We start from the raw sequence: 19453 nt of genomic DNA on the forward strand, positions 1-19453 counted from the left end.
AACACATTGAAAATCTGTCCAGAAAATCTGGCTTTTTTTAAAGCATACGCAAGATTCATGAATGGATCGATATGTGATGCATCGAAATCATGAAAACCTGACAACTTTCATCACATGCGGTCATTTCTCTCGTCCCCACGATGACAAATCGGACAAACTTTTTTGAGGTTGATATTTATGCCAATAATTATGAAATACAGCAAAATGTGTGTATTTAGAGTTGTGTGAGTGCTCCTTAACCCTGCATGCACTGATGTGGGAGACGTGTTTAACACGGTGTACGGCTTGGTGAAGGACACCGCTGCCGAGGTGCATCTACTCTCCATCCTGCAGCATCTCATGCTCATCAGGAACGACTATTTTGTACGGTAAGTGAAAACCATCATCAATAAGAGGATCAAACAAAAAAAAAAGTGAAATTTGATTCTGCCTCCTTTTATATAGAGGTTTGTACTATACGTAGCGAAAAAAGGAGTGCTTCGTTTCTTCTTTCCATCAGCACCTTTACCAACGAATGAGAATGTTCTAAATTCAGGAAAGGAGTCTATCAGCTACTTGAAGCGTAGATTAAATCAGTTTGCGTGTCGTAATTGTCGGCAAGGTTGATAAGGGCTCTCGGCTGTCGCCGTGTGCTTAGCTGTGCTTCATGGCTTTTTGATCTCATTGGGCCTTGTGCTGCAGCATTCCGCAAAAAAAAAAAAAAAAAAAGAGCTACGTGTGAAATGAGCTAAAGATAGGTGGTACCATCTGCTGATGGTTTTCATCAAGCAGTTACTAATGAAACACTCCTGCTTAGGGTTCTGAGCCACTGTGCTGGTGAAAACTCTGGTTTTACTTTTCTGAATAAATCTTTTTTTTTTTTTTTTTTTTTTTACCTCCTTCTGGTCTATACCTCTAACCTGTTATGACATTTCTTTTACATATAACTAATTAGAAGTCCTACTTAAGTAATGTTAATGATAATTCCATATCATGGTAAAGTATACAGTGACCGTACTAACAAGTAGGTGATTGAACATGGAAGCAGTATGTTGTACAGAGACAGGGACACTAAGGCTGATCCACAGAGACTTGTACACTCAGACCTACACAGGGACTCGTATGCTGGGACTGGGATACCTTATCAGGGAATCATTAGTTGTGAATTAGGCTCATATTTTGGAAATCTTACACTATTAATAAGGATTTCACTTAGGGACTTGTTAACTGGGACTAGGGGTCTTTATCCAGGGATTGTACACTGGGACTGGATGTCTTTTTAAGAGACTTGTAAACTGGGGCTCACACATAGAGACATGGGACAGGTGCTTATACTCATAAACGCGTACAATGAGACAGGGGCTTGTCTTGATGAACTCCTACACTGGGACTGGGGCTCGAACTCAAGTACACTGTGACTGGCAGTCTTATTTAGGGGCTTCGGACTGGGCTTCTTATTCAGAGACTCGTACACTGAGACTGGCTGTCTTGTTCAGAGACTTGTATACTGGGACTGGGGGTCGCACATAGGGACTTGCACTCAGGGACTGCGGCTCATGAACTCGTACACGGGGACTGGGGCTTGAACTCATAAACTGGGACTCGAAGTCTTCTTTAGGGACTTGGACTGGGGTTCTTATTCAGAGACTCGTACCCTGGGATGGGCTGTCTTGTTCACAGACTTGTACACTCTTACTTGGGTTCTTACTCGGAGACTCGTACACAGGGACTGGAGGTCTTGTTCAGGGATTTGTACACTGGGACTGGGGCTTGTACTGTACTCATGGACTCGTACACTGGGACTGGCAGTCTTCTTTAGGAAGTTGTACATTGGGACTGGGGCTCTTACTCAGAGACTCATAAACTGTGACTCACATTAGGACTTGGACTCGTACACCTGGGCTTGCACTCAGGGGCTTCTACACTGGGACCCGTACTCAGTGACTCCGAGTCCCTGTACTCAGGGATTTAGGCACTGAGAGCTGTACTGCAGACTGAAAGTCAAGGTTTTAGAAAGGTTTGTTATTTACCAAAATATCAAACATGTGTAATGGCTGCTGTGGTGAAGTAATCTGTTAAGGGACATGCGATTAACATTTTTGGAAGGAAGTGTTGGCAGGCAGCAGGTTTTGTGACACATAAGAGCATCACAGATGTTCCAGAACAATAAATATATTTATGGAGAGTAAAAAGCATGGCATACAAAACATTAAAACATGCAGTTGTTCCCAAATCGCTGTTATAAGAGAAATGTGACACTTTGAGATGGGCTGTTATAGGAACATCATAATTTTTGAAGCAGCCACAGTAAATCTGCCTTGTTGTTAATTATCTTCCTATAACAGGATGTCTCATTCAGTTTTTTTTTTTTTTTTTTACTTAGCATATGTTTGATTTCTCTTTATTGTTTAAAAAAAAACATTATCTTACCTCTCCTGGTGGAAAAACCTGAACATTATGGATACTTTTGTACAAATGAAACCCAGTAAAATTCACTTGCTTCATATTATTATTATTATTATTATTATTATTATTATTATTATTATTATTTCATTGCTTAAAAAGTTTAAAGGTTCACGACCTTTCCATGGCTGTGCAGCCCGACTCTTCCAACAAAGAGAATGAGCCTGCTTTCATCGTCCTCTCATCTCACAAACCCTTATCTCTTTTTTTTTTCCACACATACACATTTTTCTTTCTTCCTTTCTCGCTCTCTTGTTCTCCCTCTCTGTTCTCTAGTGCCTGCTCAAAGAGAGTTTTTCATGTCTGCTCGCTTGCAGCTGCTACGTGTTAAATCTGGTCTTGATCATTAGACAGGCTCCTAATTTGCGGAATAAGGAATGTATCATCCACAATTTCTCAAACCCAGTGGCAAGAACGCTTCCCCGCACCTTTCGCTTAGCGATGGAGAACGCCTTTGTCAAAAGAAACAAAGTGGAATTAATTGCTCTCTCTGAAGTCATTACGGCTGTGTGGTGAACAACGGTAGGCGACTCACAGCCTGCTCTCTCCACTCTTCTCATGAGAACAGTGGAGGTGTGCAATGAAATCACTGCCGTGTCATCACATGCAACCTGCTGCTGTTCATAAATTTGCTTTCCTCTTTATGTTCTTTCTTGTCTTGCTTTCCTCCTTTTTGTCTTTCTTTACTTTTAGTCTGTCTGTCTGCAAATCTCTTTCTCTCTCTCTCTTAACAAATCTCCGCACACTCCCCTGGCAGCCTCTCGGGTAGTGCGAGCGTTTCATCGACGCAGCTCTCTCGGCCTGCAAGCTGTCGCAGATGCTCCAACGTTTTCAAGCATGCATGACATTCTCGGCAACGAATCCTGTACTGTAAATCTCTCTACAACGGGTAGCAAGAACAGTGCTTGAGCAACAGCCAATGAGAGTCCAATAGGAAATCAAATTCATCTGTTTTCACGCGGAGGCGCACGCACTCGAATCCAGCTCTATCCTCCTTCTGTTTGTGCGGGAACACAAGGGAAAAATGAAAGCGTATTTGTAATTGTTTCTGGAAGAAACGATTTGGCTTGTATTACCAAAAACAAAAAAAAAAAAAAAAAGAAAAATTGTTCCTGATGTTTTAAAAAAAAGCTCTGCTAATTTTAAGATGGAGGTAGACCATCTTTCAGCTCTAGGTTATTTGTTTATTAATCAGGGACTAAATGGCGACTGTCAGGGTGTTCTCAATGGATTTGAGGTCTGGACTTTGCCATTCCAAAACCTTTGGAATTATTTTTTTTATTTTTGTCATTAAAGTGTCAATTTCCTGGTTTGCTTTGGGATCATTATCTTGTTACACGAACCAGGTTCGGCCAAGTTTAAGCTGCTGGACAGATGGCCTCAGATTCGTCTTGAGAATATTCTGTTATGAAGAGGAGTTCATTGTTGTGTCAATGGTTGCAAGTTTCCCCAAGTCCTGTGGATGCAAAACACGCTTAAATACCCATCTCACCCATAAAATTAACATATTAACATTGATTATTAAATTAAAATAAATTAAAAGACCATTACCTGGTGACAGGATCATGAGCACCCAAGCCTCATCGCTGTCCACGGGGACCAAAGGCCAGTCCATCTGGTACAGTACTACAGAAAAACCAATGCAGCACAACTAGAAGCACAAAACTTGACCATAAACGTTTAATGTTCTCACAGAGGTCTGAAGGTGTCATGACGTGTAGCTCTTAGGTTTTTCCTTATATCTCTAAACATTAAATGGTGTGACCTTGGAATAAATTCACTGCTATGCACACGCCTGGGAAGATAAGCATTTGTAAACAGTCCTTCTCGGTGCAGAAAGGTCAAGCTTAAAACGTTTTATTATGTTCAGGTTGACAATTATTCTCTTCCATTAATGGATAATGGGAAATATTTTATTTAACTAGTTTCCATATCCAGTGTCTTAACTTACTTTTACTCTATCGAGCTTATTTAAAGTTTTCAGTTATTTTTTATTAGCTATTATTGTCTGGTGACGTTTTAGCGTTCACACATCCATCTCCCAAACCAGTTTGTTTGTATTTACAGACCAGCCTTAATTATAGTCTGTTCACAAGTATGACACTTTCCCCAGTTCCTTTTTTTTTTTTGAACAGGTGATCACAATAAATTTCCCTCTTGAATTGTAACTGCACATCATGTGCCATGTTCAGCTGTAATTATTTGGTGTAATTTATACACACATGGCGGGGTTTCTGAACTGTCTGCTCTCTAAAACAAATGGCATTGCCAGTACTTGAGAATTTTATTTTAAGTGTGATGTGATGTATAGAAATAAGATATTATAGACATAATAAAAACATATTCTAATAAAAGTGTAATGAAACATGCATTTTACTTTTAATGCACACGACGTTTTTACAACTCTGGCTGCATCACTTTTTCATATTGCGTATCCAAGATTCTCCATAGCTCGATATCCCAAGCTGCAGATGGACTGGTTAGAGTTTGGAATTGATGAAGGTCCCACCAAGGTCAAATGTCTGAAATTTTCTGCATTTCAGATTTTTTTTTCCCTTTAGAAATGCAGCAACAAGTAGGACTAGATTTGGTGGTACCACCTTTCTGTGGTCCTGTTAGTTGTCTAGCTTTTCTTTTATTCTTTTTTTTTTTCTTTCTCTCCAGCGTTTATTGTTCTGTCAGTGTCTCTGTGCGTCACAGATATCTAGGTAGATGGAGGTGTGGCTGCAGGCCTGATGGCCTTGCTGTTGGGATTAAGTGGGCCGTGCTCTTTATTGATTTTGTGTGAGTGCCATAAATTGTGCCATGCTGCCCCCTAAGCTATGGCATGCCTTGTTAAATTCTTATCTGGAATCAAGGTCTCTTCAACCTCTTCTATCTCCGACTCTGGCTGTGTAATTGGATACATTAAAGAGGAGCCGGGCGCATCTGGGCCACACGGGCCTTATGAAAACAGGAATAAAAGGCAGGTTAATTCTATATTGGCCGTGACACGGGGACGCGGCAGGCGCCATCGCAGCATGTCCGTCAGCTTGCTACCGAGCCCAAAGATCGGCTCTTGTCAGATTTTAAATCATTCACGACTAACAGCCAGCTGTCTCTTAAAAGATTTTACTTTTATTATCTTTCCCTCTTCTCCCGATCTGTTCCTGTCTTCACTCTAATGAGTGTAAAGGAAGCTTGTTTTATTACAGACCAATTCAAAGGCTAGTGTTACTGTAACACGCCCTTACTGTATCTCATTATACATTCTACAATTTATTCTGTACAACACACACTACAGATGTTTGCTCTCCCGTGTTTTAGGCCACAATACTTTAAAATCATCGAGGAGTGCGTGTCTCAGATCGTACTGCATCGCAGTGGGACAGACCCGGATTTCTCCTACCGCAAGCGCCTGGACGTGGACTTCTCTCACCTTCTAGGTGTGTGTATGTGTGTGTGAGACTTTCTCTTATTTGTGAGGTAAAGGCGGCGCTCTTGTGTCTCTAAAGTCTGTGTCTTCTTTCAGAGGTGTGTGTGGATAAAGCGCGGGCCGATGAATACGAGCAGAGGGCTTTGGAGTTGGCGCAGAAGGTAACCGACTTCATGTCTCTCTCCTCTGGAACTCTTTCTTTATCTCCCCTTTGTTAATCTATTCTCTTTTTCTAAGTCCTGACTAGTTTATTTCTTCTTTTTGCTACACCCGGGTTCCTTTATTGAAAGACTGTGGCCTTTGAAAAGTATTCAATACTGCACCATTTAACCCTCCTTAATTAAAGGCAGCGTATTTGAAATCGTTCAAACAGCCATTTGTAATTAACAGTATTCGGAGATTAAAAAGACGGCCGTATCGATTATCCGGAGTGCACCTTTGGTCAGTGTAGTTGGGTGGAAATGTCTCATGCTGTATCTGGCGTCTAAAAATTTCCCCTCTAGTGTTTGGGTTTGTTGCCATGCACACATGTATAACCCATCCACAACCAACAAACTCACACATTTGCTAATTAATCTGACCATTTTAATTCACACACGTTCACATTCCATACAAACTTAAATGATTCGTTTGATTAAAGCTGATATTCGACAATGACAATTGTTAAAAGCGCTATACAAATTGAATTGAATTAACCTGTCATCATAGCTCATAAGCTCTTAGCATTGATTTAGAAACAGCCATTTTTGTACGAGTTAAATATTAAAACTAAAACTCCTTCAATAACTGAAAACTCCTTAAATACTGTGCGTCACTGTTTTTTTTTCTTCAGTGTAGATGTGACCATGTCGCAAATAATATTTGCATCTTCAATGATTTTTAGAGCTGCATAAACAAGAACAATAAACAATAAATAAAAACAAGAAACTCCTTAGCAGATTGGTGAGGAACCACATATAGGGTTGATGGGAAGGTGTCCAGAAACTTTTGGTCATAACGTGAACCTTAGTAATTAATGGTGGAAGCAACGTCTATAGCAGCGTCCATCATGTTAAACTCTGGATTCTGTAACACTCTCTGTAAACACAGCTCTGGCTCTGGTTCTTTGAGCAGCCATGCACTGCTTTATTAACTCTAAAAGATCTTATTTAACCGTATTTGAATAGCATGTATTTGAATTCATACCATTTGATATGGTGTGTGAGTAAATACAGTCTAGCTATAACTAGATCTGGGGGAATTTCTCCATCTATTTTCTTAATTCTAAGTTAATAAAACAGGCTGTTACTTCAGAAATATGGAATTTGTACAGGTTTGAAAAATTAGATATATAGAGTCATGACTGGCCATGACTCACTAAGGTGTGGGAATGAGATACTATGTTGAGACCACAAATTATTAGGGCGTGGGAACGAGATACTATGCTGTGGCTACGAATTATTAAGGCATGGGAATGAGATACTATGTTGTGGCTATGACTTATAAAGATGTGGGACCGAGATACTATGTTGTGGCCATGACCTACTTAGATGTTGGAAGGAGATACTTTGTTGTGGTCATGACCTACTTAGATGTTGGAAGGAGATACTTTGTTGTGGTCATGACTTATTAAGGCGTGGGAACGAGATACTATGTTGTGGCCACGACCTACTAAGGCGTGGAAATGAAATACTATGTTGTGGCCACGACTTATTAAGGCGTTGGAACGAGATATGTTGTGGCCACGACTTATAAAGACGTGGGTGCGAGATACTTGGACTGGGCGATATAACCAAAATCTTCTATCACGGTAGAAGCAATTTTCTACCTCGATAACAATATATATATATATATCACAATATAGCAATTTGTATCTGAAAATGCATAAATAAAAATTCAAACACAAAGAAACTCTTTATTTACATAATGTAATTTTATTTAAACTGTGAATTGCTGAGGTTTGCCGCATTTTTTTTTTAAACTTTGGCCATATTCGTTTGTAGGGATGCACCGAAATGAAATTTTTGCCCGAAGCCGACGCTGAATAATAATGAAATGCTTGGCCGAAGGGCGAAGGCCGAATACCGAACGCGGTGTTTCTGATTTTTTTTTTCATTTATTTTGCCAATTTATATTAATTTTTTATTAAATAGTAAAAATTTGCTTTTTACTATTTTGTGTTGCTTTTCAGAAAAATAAATCAAATAACAAAAATGCAATTTCAAAATATTTATTTAACACTGAACATTTTTTTTTACATTCCAGCAGATATTATACAAACAAAGCACAATATAACTTAAAATAAATAAAAATATTTTTTTATTTTACTAATTTATTTGGCCACCTTTGAAGCCCCCCTTCTTAAATAGCCTATGTTAGGGCTATAACTGACTGCTGAAAGAATGTAACTCTGTATGTCTACAACAACAAATGTGCATCAAATAGTGCAAAAAATGTGGATTTGCTGCTGCTGTTGCCGTAGCCGCCCCGTGTGTTTCTCGTACACTGCACGATGTTCGGGGTCTTGATTTTAACTTGAACTTAAAGTGCTGTACGTTTTTGCAGATGCACCCCCCCTGGACAATTCAGCAGAACAGTTTTTGCCTCTTTCTTTCTCTGACTCTTTAAAGTGCTTCCACACTGCTGACATGTTTGCTGCATAAAGTGAAACCAAACGTATCAAGAGTGGGACGAGTAGCACGGCTGAAGTTGGTCCGCGCTGCGCGATCCACGGGGTCTGGATATTTGCTCAATCGGGTGCCACGTTTTCGTCCTGCTTTAGATGTGTTTGGCTTCCCATAGATGTGAATGTGTATTGCGTGGTTACATAAGGTGCAACGTCACGTGATCTCAACCGCGATTAAGACGATAGACCAAAATCTCTATCGGTTGACAAATTTCTACCGATTACCCGCGTATACCGGTATATCGCCCACCCCTACGAGATACTATGCTGTGTCCACGAATTATTAAGGCGTGGGAACGAGATACTGTTGCGGCCACAGAATCAGAATTATTAATGTTTATATCAGTTAGTATAAGATATGATATACAGTATATTATTACTTTTATGTACTCACTGACGCACAGCATAAAGCGACATTTGTCCTGGGACATGAATGACCTCATTGAACGCTTTCTGAAGATAGATAGATAGATAGATAGATAGATAGATACTGTAGATAGAGTACTTTATTAATCCCGAAGTAAAACTGCATAGAGTATTATATTAAGTCAAGGCCACAGCATAGTATCTCGTAGTCACGCTGTAACTATTTTGTTCGCATGCTGTGGTAAGTCATGGCCAGAGACAATCTTTCACCAGAAGGGGCTCCGTAGATAAACAGTTGTATTAAAAATATAATTCAGCATCTTAGCATCGAAGTTTTGAGCGTTCACCTTAATAAAAAAGTCTGATAAGTCGTAGGGCATCAGAAGGCTAAAGTGTTCTATGAACATAGCAAAAACAAACACCATTTGTGAACCAACACTCGTACCTTGAATGTATTCACGATAAGCATGTTATCTGACCAAATTAAATAGCACATAGATTTAGTTTATTTTTTTATTTATTTATTTAGGTTCCCCTATCTTTTAAAGCTTACACGGCAGCGAGTAGTTACACAACATTTGGACAGTAAACAGTGGTGTTTACAAGATGTCCTCTGCACTTTTCTAGATAAAGAGATCGTCATTTCTTTAGAGTCGGTAAAAAAAAATTGAACTATTATATATAATAAAACATTGATCTGGAGGAAAAGTGCTTGGTGTATTTTTCTTGTTCCTGATCTCAATGGAAACTGTATGTATGTCGGACCTGTGTAAAAGTTGTTTCCCAGCCCCTATATATTGGTTGTGTTGATTAATAACCGAACGCAGACTAGCCAACACTTTCCTCGAAACGTCAGACATCCTCCTGTTTTCTTTAATTAATGTGTTCAGAAGGCTGCAATTACCAAATAAATAACGCTACTTTAGCCTGCGAAAAAAACCATCAGCTTAGTCTTTTTTTTTTTTCGAAGCACAGTTTCATTATTCAATTAACCTTTTTTCCCTCTGCCTTCTCCTTTAAAGGCCTTTTTCTGAGCAGAAAACGTATAACAACCTTCCTCGTACAGCAACATTCATCCGTGATTCGTTTTGATTCGAGGTTTATATAAATACGAGATGCCGCACATGAAGTATGCACTGCTGTTGTGTACGTCCTCATGAAGGCCCGCGCTAATGCTCCTTTTGACCTCCAGTTTGATGAAGAGATCATGGGGAGACAGGACGCCTTGGCCCAGCTCCTGAAGAAGGAGGAGAAAATCAATGAGCTGGAGGCAGAGGTGCAGGCCTTTAGAACACAGGTATTGCCTTTTTCATTTTTTTTTTTTCAATCTTGAGTTTTTCCCTTGCTGTCACCTGTTAACATTTCCGTAATCATTTAATATCTACAGGACTACACTGAAGGTATTGTCTTGTTCTTAGGCACATGTTTTACCAATCTTTAAAGGGAAAAAAAAGTATTTAAAGCACGTACTATGAATGGAAGTGTGACTACCAGACCATCGTTTTTCTGAAGTACCCCGTTGTGCACTTTATTAGGAAACCAGTCTCAGTGATACTCCTGTTTTTTCTGTATATATATAAAAAAAACTTCTTAACCACTAATAACAATGGAAATAGTCCAAAACTATATTCATATAACCTTACCTGCACCCAGACACTTGTCATTCTGCACTCTCTCTCTCCCTCTCTCTGGCGCAATACACTCCAGCTTTATTGTTCCTCTCTGAGAGAACACAGTCACAGTAGCAGCTCTTTGCAGCGTGGGTTGATGCAATGCCCGGCACAATGTCTGAAAGAGTTTTGTTTAAAACTACCAGTTGGAAATGCCCAGCTTGTATTGTTGGCTCGAGGGATCTTGCGTCTTAATTGCACTGAATTGCTGATGATTTTTTTTTTTGTGGTCATGCCATTCCAGCTTAAACATGAATAAAAGTAAATAAGAAATATTTAAAAAAAGTCTTTTTTTTTTTTTTTTTTAAGAAAATAACTGAATTACACTGGCTTTAAAGGTTCACTATGCGGCCGCTCCGCTTCCCTCCACCCAGCCTGTCACTTTGCTCATCATGAACGCCTGCACACCGTGTAATGTTACTGCTTTCGTTGAATATGCCTCAAGCCAGGCAAGACTTGACTGTCCTGCTTTTCTTGTCTACGGTAAAAAAAAAAAAAAAAACAGGACAGCTATATGATAAATTTCACGATAGGACAGGCGAACTTGACGCCTGCGTGTTACAGCCAGCGCAGTTTGTAAACACCGGCAGAGAAATAATGAGCGCGCCCTTCACGTCCACGGAAAAGTTTCTGCGAGCGGTTTTGCTCGATCGACTTCGCTCGAAAAAACACGACCCGAAATTGAATAAAACATGCTGTCGAGTGTTTGAGTGCGGCTACATCATCGTAGTAACTGAAGCGAGCGAGACACAGCAAAATATCATCGCCGCAGCTGCAGCAGGTGCCATGGGGACATTCCAATACAGGAAAACAACTGATAGGCATTATAATAAAAATTCATGTCTGCTGTCGTAAAAGCTGATGATATATATATATATATATATATATATATATATATATATATATATATATATATATATATATTTTGCATGATCCACTACAGGACAGGCGCCACAGTTTGTAAAAATTGGCAGGGAAATAACAAGTTACAAATAAGCACAAATTATCTTTCTCTCAACACTTTGTATCTGCTGAAAGTGAGACGCATGCAGATCTTAAATCCTTTTCTTAAAAGCTAATACTGGAATTGGGAAACCTGTTAACTTGTGAGTCAGCCATACGGATATTTAAAATGCTTTCTACCACGGTTGCCAGGTTGTACTAAAAAGTTCCCGCCTAGGCAGTGCTAAACCACGCTCACCTTGATGAATTCTGGACTGTATAATACAGCTTTATTATAAAAAAATACACATATAGTGTTTCACTAAGATTAGCCTAATTTTTCTACTTCATTGCCCGAAAAAATGTTTTTTTTACAGACCAAGGTGATGAAAAAGTAGCCCAGTTGCACTAAATCTGGCAACAATGATTAGAAAAGAAAGCAGCATATTATGTAAAAAAAAAAAAAAAAAAAGGGGGGGGGGGGTTTGGATTTTGCTGAATGAAAAAAGAAGCAGGTGCGATGAAGTCTGGTTCTGAAGGACGTTCAGTCAAACTAAGCAACTAATTTCCTTATAAAACTGCTCAAATTGTACCCGAGACTATATTTTAAGCAAAGTGTCAGCACACTGACTGTTTACTTTTTTTATTTACTACTGTTTACTGTTTGCTTTTATAGTTTATAAATGTAGAATTTTTTTTTTTTTGTTTTTTGAAGACATCCTTGCTCTACAGCAAATGCTTGCATGTGCCGGGGAGTTTTCCCACAGTACTGTATTGATTGACAGACGTGTGCTCCCACCCATGACTCTGACCTCCTCTGATTGGATAGAAGGGTGAACCTTGGTCAAAAACTTTTAGAGGGGAATATCTCTGCACTGCTTCCAGGCTTGGCTTTTTGATGAGTCTGGGTGACTTAGGCTTTCGACAGCACGTCTGCGCATAATGATACGTTTTGGGGGTTATTTATTTAAAAAAAAAATACCATTCTGTACCTTTTACGTGAGGGGAAAATGAAAAACTAAATGCTGGCTATACTGCAAGGCAGAGTTACTACAACTAAATAAGTACTATGTGAGAGATGAGTACAAATGATATCAAATTTTATATTAAAATAGTGTCTGATTGCAATTTAGTTTTTTATTGGTGTGGAATTTTGTAGTTAGTTTAATCTTGATGAAGTTATACAGTTGCTTAAGCTTCCATAACTTTTGCTGCATCAGTGTAGCTTTGACATAAAGAATCAAAGTTGGCGAATAATAGTTTGGGCTGATTTTTACTGCCTTCCCTAAACACTGTGCTGAAGGAAATTGGAAAAAAAAATGCACACCATGCAATGTTCATGACTCACATGTAAAAAAAAAAGCATTGCGGATGCTCCACATGCTATCATTAAAACATGCTTTTGTAGCTGCTGTCAGTCAGCATGTGATCTGACTCATGCAAGTAGTTTTGGTCTGCCTGAAAATCTCAGGAATTTAGTCAAAATATAGTTATGGATTTTAAGGGTGCTTGGAAAAAGATTTATGGACACCAGACCGTTACATACATAAGTGGGCCTTCTTCAATGGGTTGCCACTAAGGAGGAAGTAGTGGTCTGAAGATGTCAAGTGAACACCCTTGAAAAGCGGTGTCCATATACTTTTGGCCAACCATCCGTGTTCTACGGTATACTGGTTATCCTGTGTAGTGTCATGGGTGACCTCGAGACTATTCAAAGGAACGTAGGGGACAAGGCAATCTTGTTCCAATGCACAAGCATTAAAGCCCTGATTGTTCTTGAATTCCAAATGTGTTGGGCGTGAGGTAATCATCCCGATTTTAATCCCGATTCTCCCTTCTTATTAGTTGGAGAGATCTAATTGCTGATTTCAACGTATTTTTTTGAGAAAGCTCTTAGTGGTGGCTTTAAGAACAGTGTCAGACTCGATATATTGATCAGGAGAGAAAAGCGCCTAAATTGTAGAGTAATCTGAGTAAATGACCTTAAGACATCAATTTGCTGATTACTGACAAAAGTACTGATTACTGGCAATATCTGAAATGAGCGTTTTTACAATATATTTTTTTTAACCATCTTGTTAAACAATTACTAAACGTGAAGAATGTGTGCGACTCCTCAGGTAGGAGAAGCGATGTTTTATTTTCTCCCCAGATGATCCTCAACTCTTCAGATCGGCATGATGAATAGGGCACCAGCTGAACAGTTTATTTGACGAATTGCTTTTTGGCTCACTAGGCCGCCATCGATAGTGCCGATCAGTTGTTAAATAATGGAGCCCAACGAGCAAAGTGAAAGTTTGCAATACAGGCAGTTAAAGTGATCCATCTCGGCAGGCTGCTATCATTCGAAGCCATTCTGTGTCCCACATAAACGTTGCTGTAAGTCATTTCACCTTATTGCCGAAAACGTATGATTTAAGACGGTTAGTTTAGTCTTTGAATGGAGGCATCTACATTTTCCATAAATTCTTTCTCGCAGCTGTTGCTTCCATCTTAGTTGCTTAATAGTGTTATTTATTGGCCTGTTGCTTCCATGCATTGAGGAGGTTGTGCTTTTTAATTGTGCTTATTTATATAATTCCCTATATGCACCGTGGTATTACAGCCTGGAATCAGAAAGAGTTTAATTGGAATTCCTGCAGTTTGATTTACATAGTACTGTATGTGTGACATTTAAAGGTGCATTTTTTATTCGGATGTAAATGCTAATTAAGTATTCTTCTTGGCTAATTTGTTAAATCTCTGGGAAATTGGAAAGAAATGTTGATGAACAGCTTTTTTTTAAAGCATAAAAGAGTTACTCTGTTGGATTGATGCCTGGGCTTTGACTGAACCATTCTATCACATTCAAGTGAACCATTCCAGTGTAGCCTTGGCATTATGCGTATGGGCTTCGTCCAGTTGGATGATTAAGCGCTGCATTACTCACAAGTCTAGAATTGCTCGTATTTGTCTCAGTCTCAGCTACACCCAGATGAGTATTACAGTCTCTGGTAATGAATGTCATCCCCAAAACACGATGCTACCAGTACCATGCTTCAGTGTGGTAATGAGTAGAGTGCCGAAGATTGTTATATTTTGTGGCAGGGCTAAAAAGTTATAATGCATATTTACTTATGTATACAAGGCACTATATTTCTCTCTCTGCCCCGATTTGAACTTTAATAAATTGCTGTAAAAAAAGAAAAGCTGTAGTCCATCCTCTACTGTTATCCAAGTCTCCATTCTCTCTTTTGGAATGGTTTTCCACTAGTTTTTTTTTTTTAGTCTAGCTGAGAGGATTTGCCACTTTATAACCACAAGAGCCTTAATGAGGTCAGGCACTGATGTGGATTGGAGAACGTCTGGGGTCAATTCAGCGTTCCAGTTCATCCTAAAAGTTTTGAGGTTGAGATTGGCGAACCATTTCTTTATTAAGTTTTTTTTGGTTCAAGTAAAGGGAAAGACATGCTATAAAAACCACATGTAGGTATGGTAGTCTGGTTTCCACATAGTTTTGATTCAAAGGTATTCAAAAGTATGACATTTTTTCATTATCGACCGTTAACTATTTGCTTTGTTTATATTCTGTGATGCAGTTTGGGACAGCTCCAGCGGGCATACCTACAGCGGGCATACCTAGTGGTTCCTCATGTCCCCCAGGACCCCCTCATCCACCACCTGTTCCAGGGGTTCCACCTTCCCCTCCTCCTCTACCTTCTATGTCAGGTTGTGCATCCATGCCCGGTGTACCTCCTCCTCCTCCTCCTCCTCCTTTTGGTGCTCCTCCTCCCCCGCCTCCTCCAGGGGGTTTTATGTCCTCTCCCACCCGCCATGTGCTGCCGTTCGGCCTTCAGCCCAAGAAAGAGTTCAAGCCTGAGACCATCATGAAGCGCCTCAACTGGTCCAAGGTAACGACGCTGTTCTCTAAATGCTAGACACTTTTTTAAATGCATGATTTAAGTAGATTTTGTAAAAAATGGAATTCTACCTCCAACAGCTACAAGTGAAAAATTCTGACACACCTTTCAATTCAGTATTTTTTTTTCAGATTTTTATTTCTTTCTACATTTATTGAACAATGCTGAAGGCATCTGAAACATGCAATACAGGTAGCCCCCTATTTACGATAATTAGAGTTTCAAATTTCCACAGATACTAGCGGTTCTACTTCTGGTTCAGTCACATGAGCAGCTCATGTGTATTGTACAAACAATAGACGATCACGATTAGGTACAATTACAGTTTTTAGCCACATGATGGCAGTGTAAGGAAAGAGGACAGATTTGGACCACGCATATACAATGACACAAATATACAATGTAAAGCATGCCAGGGGATTAGTACGCTTTGCGTTGTATATTCGTGTCAAAGGCGTATAAGACTCACTTTGTCTAACCTAACAAATCCGACTTACGAACATGCTCCTTGTTCGTAAGTCAGGGACTACCTGTAATCCCCCTTGAGATGTGTCTGCTATTAATGCTCTGTAAAGCCTTCATAACGGCTCTAATCTGAGGTTTTTAAGGCTGATAACTATGAATAAACTTCTCTGCAGCAGAGGTAAGTTTTAATCTTGCAAAAAATCACAATGATCATTTTCCTAAAATGTTGACTGATAAAAGGCCCATGCTGCATGCTCTACCCGCAGGATGATCTGTCAAAATGATGATGTTAAAGAGCTGTAGAGAAAGGGGAAAATATTCAATCATACAGAATTTGCAGCTGCACCAAGCTTTGCATAGTGAAATACAGTATGTAAATGTCCTTTGTAATGATGTTTAGGTCAAACCAATTTCATTTGATTTGTGGGTCTAGTTTTATCTTATACCAAATAATACTTTATACCAAAATAATATGCCTTTTTTTCCCCTATTTAACTACCTTCCTTCTTTATTTTGTAAAGTTTTCTTACGTAGTCATTTGTACAACCTGGAGGTCAGCTCAACTTAGTAAGTACTACTATCACACTTGTTGTCTTGAGGATCTCTAACAAGCCGAGTCGACAGCTGTAAACGAGTGTGAGCTGTTCCATAAAAGCTGGATTGCATTCGGAGTTCTGCTATATTGGATGAAATGTTATATTGCGGGAATTTAATGAGCAGGAAAATAGGCTCTTGTTTTTTTTTTTTTAATCGCTATGCCTTATTTTTGAAATCATTTATAATTTAGCATTTTTAGGACCATTGTTATTATGTAGACAATATCTCTGAGTAATAAAATTCGCACAGGAATATCAAATATACTGAAAAGCAACACCTGACACATTCAATGTTTTTCCACAGCGGATTTTTCTTTAAAAAAATGCCATATTGGACATGCAGTACACTAAAACTATCTGCCCAATAATAATATGAGAACTGGCAACCTTTTGACTTTTATGCATTTTCTGCAGAGCTTCACATCTTCACATGTTCAAATACGGCAACAGAACTGTTTTATTTATTTTTTTCCCTCGCCACACGAGCTAACTGACACGTGGATCCTGCACTTATTGGCAGGTCACGCAGGTGTTATTCTGAACTTACACTCTGAAAGCCCTGCTGCTTTTTTCCAGCTCACATTAGTCCCAAGTGTTGAATTTCAGATATTAAAGATGCTCTGACGTGGCACCTTTGCTTTCTGCCAAGGTAAATGGAGAACGAGTTCATTAGCATGAAATAAAATAGATTGTTGAATTTTCGGCTTAGCTGACCTTAGATGTAAAGGCTATTAGTAAGGCCTTTGGAAATTATAAGCTAAAAAATAGTCAGAAGCGGCAGCTTGGTTATAGTTTATTCTTTAAAGAATATAGGTTATTCTGCTGAATAAAATTGTTGTCGACTTTAAATAATGACTATTTTTTTTATTCTGAAAAAAATGGATACATTCAAAACAGCTTATTCTCGACCTGAAAAAATATATACATACATTATATATATATATATATATACACACACACACACACCCAGTACATATAAACCCAACTGCGTCCAGAACATCCCAACATAAAGATCAAACATCATCGGGTTTTGGTACGAGAAGAAGACATGCATACGGTAACACTCCGGTATCTCGGTTTCTCTTTCTTGGTCGTTCTGTTTCTGTCTGTCTGTTTTTGTTTACCGCTTCGCTCTGTCCTTTGGTAAGCACTCTATACTTAAATCCATTCCCCACACAAACATCCCTCATTTTACATCACAACACAACAGCAGTAAGAAGAAGAAGAAGAAGGGGAAAAAAAAAAGCCAGCTGTTAGGAAAGCAACCGTGAAGAAAACTTCTGCTACTCAGTGCCAAACCTCATTAAATCCGAGCTTTAATTTCTCCACAAAGGATCAAAAGGTATTGTCAGACACCCTGCTTCCTTCCCTTTGGAGTGATATTAGTTAGTTTGCCATACAGCTATTAATATTTCATCTTTGTGCTCTTCGCAGTCGACATACAGATGTTACCGAAAGTTAACCATATGTTTTAGCTCATCTAAAACCTGTTTGCTAATTAACTATTAGAAGGATAATGGTGCTCCTTTGAGGGTTATAATGGCTGTGGATGACACATTATTCATGTTTCCTTCCCCAAAACATTTATCTCTTATTTAACAAGAGTCGCGGAGTTGGATTGTGGGAAATGTGTAGAACCAGCTGTTACCGCTGAAAGCAGCTGCGTTACTACTGTTACGTCTGGAAGGACTTTGTTGTTGTTGTTTTTTCTTTTTCTTTTTCTTTTTCTTTTTGCACGCACGCACGCACGCACGCACGCACACACGCACACACACGCGCACACGTATAGAACAATCGAATGTTTTAGGTTAATGAACCCAAAATAAAATAAACTTATATACAACAGTTATTTACAGATAATCGATTTTTTTTCCCACGAGTTTTTAATTTAGAATCAGTTCACCCTTTTAATGCCATTTGCAGTAGGTAAACTTACAAACATTAAATGCTCTGTATTTGCAAAAAATTTTGAAAAGATACTACATCCATACCAAAGTATTAGCAAAATACCTATTTTTTGTGGGCACTTGTTGAATATTTACTGTGTATTCTTTTGGGTTGATGATCGACTGATGTGTGTGTTACCGCCACCTATTGGACTGGAATGTTGAGCAGAAAACTGGCAAAAATAAAAAAATAAAGTTTTACGTCAAACACTGCAAAATGTATTATAAGTCAAGCTGCTTTAGACAAATCAGTGTTGCAATCAAAATTTGCAACACTCAAAAATTTATATCTAATCAACAGTCTCACTTTACTTGCTAAACAGGGAGTACCCAGTTTATTTATTTATTTATTTATTTATTTACTTTTTGTCTGTGTGTGTGTGTGTGTGTGTGTGTGTGTGTGTGTGTGTGTAATGATTAAGAAGTAAATCTCCTTAGTGATTATTAAACAGTGCACAAAAATAAAGGAGGTTTGAAACAAACAAACCCAAAAATAAAACCATATTTCAACATATTTAAATAAAGGGCGGAATTTCCACTCACCTAGCTTTACCTGATGACATAAAAAAAAAAAAAAAAAAAGTGAAATTTTTAAAATTCGAATCTAAATGTTTCAAACGTGTTTGTTCAATTCATTAAAGTATTATTATTCATTAAAGATCCCATATTTCACTATTTTTCTATCATGTGAACACAGGTTACCAGCTCATCTCCCTACAAGTGTTTGTTAATGTTTCAGCTGAAATAATCCTCCAATTTTTTTTTTCTTTATACCTTAAACTTAAACAGAGGGGACTGTTTAATATGGGGTCACATTAGGGGGAAAATCGAAGGCATAAAGTGAATGAAGTAAAAAAAATAAAAATTTGTTTACATGCACATACACTAGGGATTCATCTGAATATCTAAAAATTATTTAAAAATAATTTTTACATATTTTTGTTTCCTTTAGTTGGAAACTCTAATCAGTTTAAACTATTTATTTTTTTTTGCATTATAAACACAGATTCCAGTCTGTTACATTTTTTCATATGACATTTTCCTTCC

At 38.5% G+C, this 19453-nt stretch overlaps 1 protein-coding gene across 1 annotated transcript in view; it reads left to right on the forward strand.

Moving 5' to 3' along the window:
* Positions 1-19453, forward strand: part of diaph3 (diaphanous-related formin 3) — a 373414-nt gene that overhangs the window by 152605 nt on the left and 201356 nt on the right. Inside the window, exons 12-16 of the mRNA XM_053513323.1 lie at positions 252-368; positions 5749-5867; positions 5954-6018; positions 10081-10185; positions 15079-15390. Coding sequence (XP_053369298.1) covers positions 252-368; positions 5749-5867; positions 5954-6018; positions 10081-10185; positions 15079-15390 — 718 coding nt within the window. The remainder of the gene's footprint in view (positions 1-251; positions 369-5748; positions 5868-5953; positions 6019-10080; positions 10186-15078; positions 15391-19453) is intronic.

Source organism: Clarias gariepinus, chromosome 15 (assembly GCF_024256425.1).
Source record: "Clarias gariepinus isolate MV-2021 ecotype Netherlands chromosome 15, CGAR_prim_01v2, whole genome shotgun sequence".
Classification (NCBI taxonomy): domain Eukaryota; kingdom Metazoa; phylum Chordata; class Actinopteri; order Siluriformes; family Clariidae; genus Clarias; species Clarias gariepinus.